Source organism: Neomonachus schauinslandi, chromosome 11 (genome assembly GCF_002201575.2).
Source record: "Neomonachus schauinslandi chromosome 11, ASM220157v2, whole genome shotgun sequence".
Classification (NCBI taxonomy): domain Eukaryota; kingdom Metazoa; phylum Chordata; class Mammalia; order Carnivora; family Phocidae; genus Neomonachus; species Neomonachus schauinslandi.
The window spans coordinates 15,961,381-15,974,696 of record NC_058413.1 but is presented as its reverse complement, the minus strand read 5'-3'; the positions used below and the strand labels follow the sequence as shown (position 1 = coordinate 15,974,696).

The 13,316-nt window shown below is 42.8% G+C and overlaps 1 protein-coding gene across 1 annotated transcript in view; it reads right to left on the bottom strand.

The window, feature by feature from the left end:
• PHF21A (PHD finger protein 21A) overlaps positions 1-13,316 on the bottom strand; it is a 165,255-nt gene that overhangs the window by 4,825 nt on the left and 147,114 nt on the right. Inside the window, 6 exon segments of the mRNA XM_044919192.1 lie at positions 176-331; positions 6,205-6,368; positions 8,890-8,950; positions 9,426-9,505; positions 10,268-10,319; positions 13,039-13,137. Of these exon segments, the coding sequence (XP_044775127.1) occupies positions 176-331; positions 6,205-6,368; positions 8,890-8,950; positions 9,426-9,505; positions 10,268-10,319; positions 13,039-13,137 (612 nt within the window).

Genomic DNA, 13,316 nt, shown 5'->3' with positions numbered 1-13,316 from the left:
GATGGACGCTACGAGGGTTGAGTGCGGTGCCATGAACAGACCAGAGGTGCCCAGGGGAACTACCAGGAGAGGGAAGAGACTCCGCCATTCCCCCAGATCTGAGGGGAAAGGAGGTCCTCCTGACCGCACTTAACTCCTCCTCAGCCCATCACTCTGTCAGACCCACCCATAGTACCTGGTCCTGACATCTGGGACAGATCCACATGCCCTTGGGAATCGTTTTCAGAGGAGGGTCTAAGCAGTCCAGATGATACACACGGGAACACGTGTCACACATAAGCAACTGGCCGCTTTTTCTGCAAACGCTGCAAAAATCCTCATGGATATCACCCTAGGAAATTGAGAGGAAAGGTAAGAGAAAGGACAAAAAAGGTAAAATGTGAATGTTAACATGCACATTCTGGACATGTATGTTTCAAGATAATTAGCTGTGCCCCCTCCAACATGTTACAAAAGTATTCAAGGAAAGAAGGAATTACCAATGGCACAGCCCCCACCTGCTCCATATAGCTGAGGCTCAATGGGCAGGGACAGTATCCTCAAACGAGAGTTGACAGAAAAGGTCTGTAACCACCTGGGCCCAAGTAAGCTTTCCAGGTGATAGCTCAGCACTTAGGTTTTGGTACAGCCCAACCTACAAGTCATCAAGTTTGAAGCCACTGGAATCCATTTATCAAAATGTTCCACAACATGATACAAACAATTCTCATTACCCATCATTTTTAGGGGAGTTCAGGATTGGGAAAAGAAGACAGACAAGAAATGGAATTTTACTAAATTCTTTGCTTGCTCAGGGAGAAAAAATACAGTGCATGTTCAAATGGGAAAAGATTAAGTCAGGAACAAATTACACTCACACAGGCTTTCTAACATGAAGAATTTAAAAAGCCAGAGCAACAGCTGATAATGTTCTCTTAAAACCACTATTTGGCATTTGCTGTGCAATGGGCCATTCTATGCTGGGAGGCTTTATTCCTCCCCATAAAACACGTCACCAGATGGAAAAAGACGAGCAGCCCCTGTGCCTGTCTCCCCGCCCCCACCACCGATAGTGCTAGTTCTCAGGTAAGTCTGCTGGAGCCCTCCGAACAGAAGGCCCCATCAGAAAAAAAGCAGATCTCCTTAAATTGGAGAGGAGGACACTGGGGGGGGCGGGGGGAGGTATTTAGGTCAAAGGTATTTTTCAGCAGGTCCATTCCTGGCCTGTTCTAGGAACAGGACTGATGAAGACCCACGGGCAGGAAGACTGAAGGGACGTGCCAGCGGTTACAGCCAGCAAGGCAGCGCCACAGCTTGGAGCCCCCTCTTTGCTTCCAGTATGTTGGTTTAGATTTCTAGGCTGTTCGGCCAGAAGGCCTGATACAGAAACTCTGCACAGACAGCAATGTGCGCTCAAGTCTTTTCTGTACTATATAAGCCCTCGGCCACCACTGCTGGAAGAACTTATCCTCCCAGACCTACAGCTTCTCTCTAAAGAAAAGGAAACTTTCTCTTAATTCACTAGGGTATCCAGAGCCTAGAAAACCGGCTGCAAAAGGTTGTAAGATAATCAGAGTGTGGACTCATTTTAGTCTTTCTTAGTAAGAAAATGTTATCTCTGGGCAATAAAAAAGATACTCAGTATATGAGCAAAAATACTGCATGAGCACACGTGCAGCCTTAAAGTTCAGCTTTGAGGCAAAAGAAGTTAAGGTTTCATCCCTCACTTAACTGTAACTTTCTTCTTTCATTCTTAAAATCAGGCTGAAAGGCACTCTTCTCTAGAGAAACAGTCTTTCTTGAACCTGAGTCCTGTGTGAGTCTGCATCTTTATGAAGTTTATAAAAATTTTAAGGTTTCAGAGACTGTTTCACATGAATCCTAGATAAATTACCAGTGGTGAAGTAGACAAAACAAACTGGACATCTTATTCTGTTGGGTAAAGAGTCCTGCTCACTTTCTTTTGCTCCCGAGTAGGAGCACATCAAGAAGTGGAGGGCAGACAGCATGTAAAATAAAGGTTAAATAATTTCAAGTTTCAGAAGAAAAGAAGACTTCATATCCTATTTCCACGTTCTAGAGCAACAATTCTCAGTCTATTCCATGTCAGGACCCCTCTATAAATCTTAAAATTACTAAGGACCTCAAAGAGCTTTTATTTGTATTTATTTATATATTATTTGAATTATACTTATTGCTATTTACTGTATTAGAAGTTTTAAGTTTTCAATTTTGAAATAATTACAGAATCACAGGAAGTTACAAAAACAGTATACTGAAAAACTGTAAAACCCCAGAACACACAAGTGCACATTCCATGAGCCAGCAGAGTTATGACATCGTTACAGGTCATGTAATATCTGGAAAACTCCACTGGTTACTCTTGAGAGAAAGAGAATGAAAATGGCAAAGAATATTTTAGTATTATCATGAAAATAGTTTTGATTTCATGGACCCCAAAAAGAGTCTCAGGGACCACACTTGGAGAACGACTACCCATAGAAATGAATAATAAAATGCCAAGGTATAGATTTTATCTACCCAGAGTGGGTTCTCTGCTTAGCTTAAAGAGAGCATAGGAAGTCCCATGGAGGTGCTGCTCCAGGTCAAAAGGCTCAGGCTTTGGTGACTGAATTACTACCATAAACCAAATGTTAAATTGAAAAATGGTGACCCATGATTCTTTGCTAGGAGCCAAGCATGTACATTTTTTGCAAACACCCTGGCTATATCAACTGCAACTTCATCATTTGCTAAAAGAATTTTATAACTATGTCAACATATCTTCCCTTCTCATAAAACGACTGTGGCAACAAGGTATATCCTGAGGATTAGTGTCTGGCTGGGTTTTGTATTACCAAGTCCTTCTAGACGGTTATTGATCCCCAGGAAATGCTTGCCGCTCAGCTGTGATTGTTTAATTAATGTTGTTGGGGCTTGTCCTACCCAGCAGCAAACATACAGAGTCTTGTGTGCTGATTTTAATCACTGCCAGTGTTGGGATACTGTAAAAGTAGAAGTCAATTGTCTTAAAAAAAATCCATTCCACTAGGTTTAACTTAGGAAGTTCTAACATATTTAGTGGTTTTAGAAAAGCCTTCTTTTACCTTTGGATTTCTGAAAAGAACAGTGTTTGCATTTTAAGACAAAACCTGGCAGAAGCTTTTACTTTGTGATTTGATCGGAGTAGATCCTTCGAGTTCAGTCTCTCAAAGAAAGCCACAGACCCCCACTAGGGGGTCAACGTTTAGGAAAGAGACTCACGCGCAGAACCACAAAATCACTTGTTCCCTGGCATTTGTACACCACACTGTGGGAGACCCCCACCAAGAGGTCATAAGCCGGCAATCCCTCCGGCAATGCTTCAGCTGCAGAAAAGTTGGGACAATCTTTGGTACTGGCAAACAAGGTTTCTGACAAGAACTCCTGGTACTCATTACTCAGGACAGGTAGAAAACCTGTATCAATTACTAATGCCAAAAGTCAGGCAGGCTGGATGAAATTCTGAATTTCAAGAGCAAGGCTGAGTCTGTAGTCATCAGTTATGTCCAAGGAAGGAAGGCTGCCAGAGAACAGAACTCCACTATTACCCGGTCCTCCAAAGAGGACACTTCCTTTGCTTTTAGAATTTTAACTCAGAATGTGCATATGGTATTCTTTTGTTCTTCGGACAAGGGTAGATCGTTAGTAAGCATGAGAACCTTCCAGTTCAAGGGACATTTTACTTGAAGATGATCCTAAAGACAAGCTCTGTAATTCAGAAAAGAAATGGGACATGTACAAAATGAAACTCTTGGTTTCCCTCCTCAAACCTGTTCCTTTTGCCATCTCAAGGAGAGTTTTATCCTGCTAGTTGCGTAGGCCGAAAACTCTGGATTCACCTTTGATATTCATACCTCATGCCTAATCCTGCTGGCTCTTCAAAGTATATGCAGACTTGGTCACTTTCCTCCATCTCTACGTCTACCACCCTACCAGGCCAAGCCGTCCTCAGCTCTTGCCTCCTAACTGGTCTCCCTGCTCCCATCCTGTCCTCTCCACAGTCTCTTCTCCAGATTTCAGACACAGTGATCCTTTTAAAATCCAAGTTGATTTTGTAAACACCTTAAAAATAGTAAACGCAGGCAAGAACCATCAAAGGATGCTATAACCACTTGGTAACAGTTTGTTGGGGAACTAGATATTTATATAGACTCAAAGCTATCTCTGCCAGAGAAAAGAGGCCCCTTTACAAGTGGAGAAATTTGATGTGATCTATGTTAAGGGATGAAAGCTAACATCACCAACAACAGGACAGACCGACTGACGGCACGTGCTGCTCGTCGTGATGTGCTGAAAAGGACTCACCATCTCATATTTAGTGTTCCTACAAAAATGCATACCCCGAGTCTACTCCTGAGGAAACAATCAGATCATCCAAATGGAGGGACACTCTACACAGAAACTGGCCTACCTTTTAAGAAATGTCAATGTCATGAACGACAAAGAAAAGCTGAGAAACTGCTCCAGAGTAAGGAGATGAAAGAGACAATACCATGGCAACAAATATCAAGAGTGACCTTAACCTGGATTCTGGAGCAGAAAAACAAAGTGCCCCTAAGGCAATTATTGAGACAACTGGAGAAACCTGACTATGGAATATATATTATAGAATAATATTTATTCAATATTAAGTGTCCTCAATTTGATAACTGCATTGTGACTATATAAGAGAGTATCTTTGTTCTTAGAACATATATGCTGAAGGGTTTCGGGTAAAGATTCATGATGTCTGCAACTTCTTAACTAGTTCAGCAAAATGTGTGTGGTGGGGGAGTATATGTGGCAAAATGGTAATAACCAGTGAATCTGGGTGGAAGGTATATATTTGTTCTTTGTATTTTCTTCCAACTTCTCCGTAGGTTTGAAATTTTTCAAAATAAAAAGTTGAAAAATTAACGTCACTCCTCTCCTCAAAGCCCTCCAGTGTTCCCCCATCTCCCTCCAAGTAAAAGCCCCAAGGCCCTGCACCCTGGGCCCTGCCACCTCTGGGATGCCATCTCCCAAAATCTCAGCGCTCCCTCTGCCCTGCTGTCCTGGCCTTCTAGCTTTTCCTCCACACCATGTATGTGCCCACCTCACGGCTTTTGCACTGCTGTTCCCTCTGCATGGAATGCTCTCCCCCGATATACTCTCACACCTACCAGAGAGGCTCTCTCTTCCCTCTCTTCACAAAATAGGAGCCTGCTGCCATAATGTCTTATCCCCCTTATTCTGTACCAGTTTTCTTTATAGCACTTATCATTACCTTTTATGTGTTCCTTTGCTTATTGCCTGCCTCTGGCCCTGTAACAGGAGCTCCTTGAGGGCAGGGAGTTTCCCTGTTCTAGCCCCAGCCTCAACAACAGCGCTTGCTCAGCAGAGTAGTGTTCAGGAAGTATATGCTGACTAAACTCACTGCTTTGTAAATGCTCATTTAAAATCTTAGGGTGCTTGTGAGAGAACCACACTGATGGTCACCAAAGGGGAGGTGAGTGGGGGGCTGGGGGAAATAGGTAAAGGGGATTAAAGAGCACACTTATTATGATGAGCACTGAGTAATGTATCCAATTGTTGCATCACTATATTGTACACCTGAAACTAATATAGCACTGTATGATAACTATACTAGAATTAAAATTAAAAGCATAAAAATAAGTAAAATAAAAACAAACAAAAAAAACAAATAAAATCTCAGGGTACTAGTTTACAATCCTGCAGTTTCTACATGCAGGGCTACTAAACTTTTTCAGGAACCTGTTTCATCAATTCTGCTGAATAAAGCTGCTTGAAAGAAAAGTTTTCCACTTCCTGAATTCTACTTTAAGCAGGAAACAAGGACTGCTGGGGGAAAGTGCACCTTGTTCCTTTTCCTCACCCCAAAACACAGACGATGGAAACCTGAGCACCTTTAAATTATATGAGCTGACTTCCCACCCCATCCCCCTTCCTGAGAACTCATTCACAGATCAAATCCAGATTTTAAAACCTCTGACTGAGCCTCCTGATGTAGGTGGATTCTCAAGGACATGGCAGGACCTGGGGCCCTGGCAGAAAGCTGCCTTACATGGTATACAGGGTCCTGTAGGGATTACTGCTGTTCCAGGGTTAGTCAAGGAGATGCAGTTGGTAAGGAGACAACACATGATAACGGTTTCCCCAGTTTAAGCTCTCAGAAAGAGAGCATGCTTTTCCCAAGTTACTTACGTCTGTGGAGGTGGGGCTGGGCAGGGACACAGGCTGAACAGGTGCAGGGAAAGTGAATGTGGTCTCTGTCTTTTCATTTTCAGGGGAGTCAGGATGACTGGATGGGGGGGATGTTGGGGTAAGGGCTCCAAACCCCAGCACTGCATTGTATTTTGGAGGACGACCTATATACCAAGAGAAGGGAACAAAAGGGGAAAAAGGGGGAGGGAAAGAAAGGGGGAAAAATGATCTTACATACCTTTGGCCAGTGTTCCTCATTGGCTAGCATGGAAAAGGAAGTGAGGTAGCAGACAGAAGGTTAATACAACAGTCCCAAAGAGAGGAAGTGAAGCAAAGATTTAAATGTCATTAGAAACAACTGCATGAGTCTCAAAAGAAAGGAGGATAAGAGAGCCTTGGAGAATGACAGGAGGGCTGCGTCATGTCAAAGGGCCTGGCCTTGGGTGGATCAAGGTGACACTCCTGGACTATTATGACTTGAGATTTCTAGCGTGAGAACAAAGCTCAAAGAGGGCCACAGCTAGGAGTAAGAGTTTATTTTCCCACTTCTTCTACATATTGTTCGCTAAGGTTTCTCTGTAACCATCATCCTTATAATCATTAATGATGCCCTGGTCCCACAAATGGATTTATTTAGGATTTCTGCTTTTCCTTTTCTCTCCTATCTACATTTTGGTCACTTTACTGCTTGTGAGGGTGGAGAAAGGCAAACTGAGGAGGCAAAACCCAAGTTAACTATTCTTACCCCTTGCTAGTAGAGCTAATGAGAAATATGTTCTGGGACTAGCTGGAACCTAAGAGCTAAAAAGATGATCTGAGCTTGACAATGATTTTAAGTATGTCTGGAGCCAGATTCCCTCCCCGGATGATCAAGAACTGTCTCCCCGCTTCCGTCACAAACACTCTGGTGAACTACATGTCTAGGGACTGGGGCCTGTCACCAAATCTCAGAGAAGGCCCTGCCATCAGCAATGCTGCTGAAAGACTGACTGGAACAAGAGCACTGGGAATCAAGCCTCGAGGCTACAGAGGATCTCTAAATGGACTCTGACGGGTGTGGCAAGACTGGTCAACCACTCCTGCTTTATGATACATCTAAGCCAGGGTCCTTGTCAGAAGGGCCAGGATCAAAGCTTCTAAGCTTTGAGTGATCAAAAGTATACGTTCAGCACGGCAAAGGGGGAAAAAAAAAAGCCAGAGAGGCACACAACTGCCTACAAACACTGGTGAAAGGTTCACAACTTTGCCAACAGTTATAATTTATATCAGGATTACGCACAAGAGTCATGATTCTGTCAGACATTACACAAATATTACCTATCTGTGTTAAACTGGCAATGTCTGCAGTACAAAGACAGGGAATTTCGGGCTGCCCAAAGGGGAAGTGAAAGATGAATGCTCTTTGTTTACCCACAGAAGGCACATCTAGGCATTGTGAATACAGGCTTTCATCCTCTGACCTTGGCAAGTGATGCCAAGGTCTTTCTGGCTCGTTTAACCCCTGTCCTCTTAGCAGATACTCCCCCACCAGCACACCAATTTAACTGTGGCTTCTGACGGGGGGCTCCTTTCTGAGAACTGGGTCAGAGGTCACTAAAAATTGCCAAAAATAAAACAACAAAAAATAACCCACGACACTGGTTACTGTGGCCCAGGAATCAATGGGAAGCAACGACGTAGGGTTTCCCATGGAATTATTTTTTTGCCACCTAAAGGACAGGTAGGTAATGAAACATTAGAATGGGTCACTGAGGGCGGGTACGCTTTCTCTTTTGGGCGAGGAGGTGGGTAATGGTACAGTCGCAGCCCTGCTGCAAGGGTCGGGATGACCTCCTAGACGTCCAAGAGCTCTGAGACAGTGTGTGCTTATGCAAAAATTAGTATGCTACTCTACTCATTCTGCAACCTTTCTAGCCTGGAATATAATTCAGGGACACATTATCATGTGGAGAAAGGGACCTTGGGGTGTATTATTGACATCAAAGAACAATTTCAGAACCTTGTTTATGAGCTCAAACTCAGAGCTGTTAAGACCTACTCAGACCGGCAGGGAGGGCTGCTGCCTCTGCCCCGCCCACAAGTAAGGGGCACCAGCTGCCCCCCAAGGCCTGAAATATGGGGACGGTGCTCTTTAGGAACTTCTACTTCGGGGAGCCTGTTTCGACCATGACCTCGCTTCCTTCGCTGGAGATGCCCTCAACTCATAGATTCTAAGTTCTCAGTGTGGCTACGTCTCTCCTTCCTGGAAAGTCTGCAGCTCACAGAAACCCGAGTCATGCTCTGGTCTCGCCGGCAGCAGGATGACTTAGACACTACTAAGAACACCTTGGCAACAGCAGGCACTGTTCTGCTCAGTGATGCTAAAATGCTTCCTTTCACACAATGTTCTGTTCGCTGTGCTATTCATGGACAGCCTGGTGGGCCTGGGGCAGAAATGCTGTATTAAGCCATTTCCTTGAGTCAGCTTTGCCAGAATCCTAAGAAAGGAAGCTTGCGATTCAGTATACAGAACTCTAAGGAGAAATATCACTCTCTTCTCCCCCCATTTTCAGAGAACAACAACAACAAAACTATGTTCAAGGGATTTAGGAGTTAGGCTCTAGGACAAGGGGAGGAAGTAGGGGGAAGAAACACGACACAGAAAGCAGAAGCAACAGCGAGGGAGAGCTACAAAAAGGTACTCACCTCTCTTCCGGGTCCCAGGATGCATTGTACTGTTCAGGTATGTGACTGCACTCTTCTTACGCTTTGAGGATTGAAGAGGGAAAGGTAACCAGTTGAATAGCATGGTTACTACTAATTCTGGCACAAAAGCTATAGACCAAGCACAGCATGCCTGTCAACATGCCAGCGACTGAGTGCAAGTCACCCCAAGGTCTCGGTGCTAATGGGCTTTATTATATACACTTGGCTCTGAGAGAATAGAATATTCCAGAAAGGTCTGCCTCTGCTTCAGATGACAGCTGTGTTGAAGCCAAGAGGAGTTAAATTTTTAAGGTAGGCTTGTATTTGCTCAAACTAACGGGAAAAACTAAGGGGAAAGCAGTGAATAATAAAAATGAAACAGTATCATTAGCCAGAGAAAAACCCATCATTTCACAAAGCTGGCCAAGTGTAATCAGGGTACTGTTCTTCAGTAGGTTTTCAGATGGGAGGAGATGAAAAAAATCATAAATAAAACTAGAACTGTGAGGGGAAGGCCAAGTTCTGGCCAGGAATACCTCTGGCTCAAAGACTGCTCCGCTGTATACTGGATTTGCAGTTGTTCTTCTTTTTCGCTCTTGCCTCTTGCTTTGGATTTCTTGGGAAAGCAAAAGGTTTGAGTTAGAAGAGAGGTATAGAGAACCTCAAAAACTGAACTTCAGTGTTTATCTTTTGGTTTTCCCATGACAAATCAGAAATGGGGGCACATCCCTCTGTTTCACGGCAGCCTCAGCAGAGGCAAGCACACCGCTGGGAACAAAGGTGTAGGACCATCTACTCTCACCTCTCAGAAAGCAAGACCATGCTGTCCCACAGTGTGGCTCTCTGTGACCCAGAGCATAACAGCACATGACACATATAAACAAGCTGTCCTCATCTATTTGTAGTTCACTGGAATACAGGTGTGGATGAACTTTATCCACAGACCTAGACTGAGTAACCATAGTTCACCATTCTTGAGTTAAATAACTAGGACAGGTGTAGCTTTGTAACTGTTCTTAAAGTTCGAATAACCCAGAGTGATCGAAAAATATAGACAAAGACTTGTCAGAGGGGCATTTGATACTTCATGCTGTCAGGAAAAAAAAAAAAAGAGAGTTCCTCTAAAGTGAACAGAAGTCATAGAGGCAGCTGGGGAGTCTCCCCTGGACAGCAGTGTGGATGACAACAGGGAGGGGAGGGGATGAACGTCAGATAGAGGAAAGGCAAGTTTGACTCCAAAGGAAAGAAAGTCCACACTAGCTGAATCATACTCTATTGGCGTTCCAGTGTTCCACATTCTAGCAATAAATTCAACACCATTTTCAAGAACAAAGCTCTGGGCCAGAAGCAAGGCAGCACCATGAATATCTTCTCTTACCTTCTAGATGGTCATGTGTTACCAATCCTAGAGACACCATGAAGGCAAGTTTCTGTGCCAGAGAAACAAGAATGTACTTCAGTTTGGGTTCTCACAAAGTCAACTGCATGTTCCTAGTTAGACTCCTTGGCAAAGCCAGCCCAACAGGCTGGTCGCTTGAAGGAAGGAGGCCAGGTTCAGGTGACCAAAGAACAGACCTTCCAGAGCCACTCTGGAGGCTTTCTGGTCTTATAAGGATCAAAAGAGAAGGTCAGGGGCCTGCATCTTCTACTTTCTCAATGACAGAAATCAGCATCTTTGACTGCCCGAAGTTTTTTTTTTTTTTCCAGAAAAATCCTCTTACAGGGATTTCATACTCAAAAAACATGCAGAGGGTTACAAAGAGTCTCCCATACAACAAGCTCCAGATGCTAAGCACTTCACTTGTCACAGCAGGCAAGGATTTCTTACATTTTTACTACCAATGACTGGACAATGCTAACTCAAAGCTAAATGAATTTTAGGAACAACAGCAGATGGTTCTGCTTAATATTACCATTTTTAAACCAAACACGGACCTAAAAATTATGGAGGAATCTCTCTTTGGAGAGTACTCTCGGCGCTCCATCGGAAGTTAAACTGATTAGAATACTGAACCCCAGGGCGCCTGGGTGGCTCAGTTGGTTAAGTGACTGCCTTCGGCTCAGGTCACGATCCTGGAGTCCCAGGATCGAGTCCCGCATCGGGCTCCCTGCTCGGCAGGGAGTCTTCTTCTCCCTCTGACCCTCCTCCCTCTCATGCTCTCTGTCTCTCATTCTCTCTGTCTTTTGCAAATAAATAAAATCTTTAAAAAAAAAAAAAAAGAATACTGAACCCCAAAGCTGGAACATTAGATGCTTAAAGTTGGAGAGAGCAACAAACTAATCCCTATTTTGCACTGTAGTCATGTGGTCTGAAAGTATGTCTTCATGTGCATGTGGTTGCTAAATATGCCAAATAATAGATCATCAATTTCTCTCACTGATTATTATCAATAAAGAATATCATCAATTGTTAGCACATATTCCTATAGAATTGTTTATATCACCATCTGGTCTTTAAAAATCCTGATAGCTCACCCTCAACATTCAATACCATGATGTTTTGGCCCAAAGTGATAGATTCAAGCTCTTTAAGATACTGAGTGTTTTAGGAAGAAACAGTCCCTGAACAAGCCACTTGAGAACACAGAAGTGTCCTTTACTGATATCCTCAGGGTTCTGAAGAAATGTTTTTATTTTATTTCTTATTTCAAAAACTTAGGTGGGAGCCTATCCGACAGCCAGCGTACTTTAGTAAGGAAAAGCACTCTTAGACTTGCTGCCCATTTGCCACACTGCATGTTGAAACGGCATACACTTTGTGACTGCCAATTAACTACATTCCTGCTTTTCACTATTCTTCACAACCTGATCAAGATTAGAAGGCTGCCTACCAACTGTTCTCTGTTTGTAAAGCAGTGTGTGGTCTGACATTCAGATGCACCTTCTTTTAATCAAGTGACAGTACTCTCCTTGGCCAGTCACATCCAACTCATCTTTGCCAGTCTAGTTCGAGCTCTCACAAAAAATTATGAAATAAAAACAAAATCTCCTCTCCTCTGGAACAGATTTTCAGTGATAAAGAGAATAAAAAGTTGTCAAGAACTTTTGCCTCATTATGTATCACATGTGTACCACAAGCTAATTTATTCTCTTTATGGCAGTGATTCTGTCCAATTAGAAGGTGAAATATCCACCACTAAACTTCATAGTGGTACTCGCTCGCCCACATTGGACCACCAACATAAGATATCCTTTTCCTTTGGTAATTTTGTGGATGATTTCATAAGTTCCTCAGCAATTTGCATCACTGGTACTTCTTTCTGGTTCAAGTTTTGGCCCCTTCTTTACAGATAAATTAAAAACATATCCATTTCATATCAGAAAGAATTATAATTTGTGCTTGTTTTAGAAAAACCTGAACTGGCTTAACTTAATAAATCACTGCTTTAAAAAAATGACATGAAGTTTTGATGGCTTCATGCCACTATTTGACATGGTTTCGTTAAAAAGAATGCACTGAGGACAGAAGGAAATAGACTGCTGGTCTAATAAAATCCAACTATCAGATATTCATCATCATATTACCTGTCCACATTTTTCTTTTAGAGCTGCTTATACAAGAGCCAAACTAAAAAATTCTCTTGTCTAAGGGGACACACAAATTCACATTGTGTATCTGTACCAGTCCTGTTTGCTACGTAAGTTTGTAATTCTATCCTAAGTTGTAGTACAGATGTTATTATTTTCATCCCTACTTTTAGGCTTCAATGAACAACTTTTGGGCTAATGATTCATTTGGGGTTTGGAAATCAGGTGCAATGCAATGGTAGAAACAAAAATGCACATATAACAACTATAATCGATAACATAAATAAACCTTAACTGAGTGAACCGGATGGACCTCTTAGAAGTGTTGGCTGAGACAAACAAAATATAATTATCATGAGGAATACGTGGGAAAATGATCATTAATCTTACATTTCAAATTTGTAACATTGCATGAAATGCCTGTATGCCAGCTCACAGACACACTCCAGGCAACACTCTTATTCTGCCTTAGGCCAAACCGACTTGGCAATACATTATTGAATATTGAGGAAGCACAAGAAAACGAAAATCAAGTGACTCAGGGAGCAAGTGGCCCTCCTGGTTTGTGAGAATAAGTCACATCTCATAGACTGAGCCATGCCTTTGGAGGGCTAAGCCTACCTGAGGGTTCTCCTCCCGTTTTGGTTTGGGTGCAGCAGGTGGAGTGATGGTACGGCTCTCTGTTTGTTTCTCATCTGTTTCTGTGTGGGATTTAATTGTCTAGGGAAGGAAAATTAAATGAAAATTTAGAATTCATTTTTTATTAAAAAAATGAAAACACAGCTTAACTGTAGCCAACGAGGAAGAAAAAAAGAACATACTCAAATTGGAAACATTAATAAAGGAGGTAATATGGATTACATTTGGAAGGGGGAAAATAAAATGTAAGGCCCCAGTTG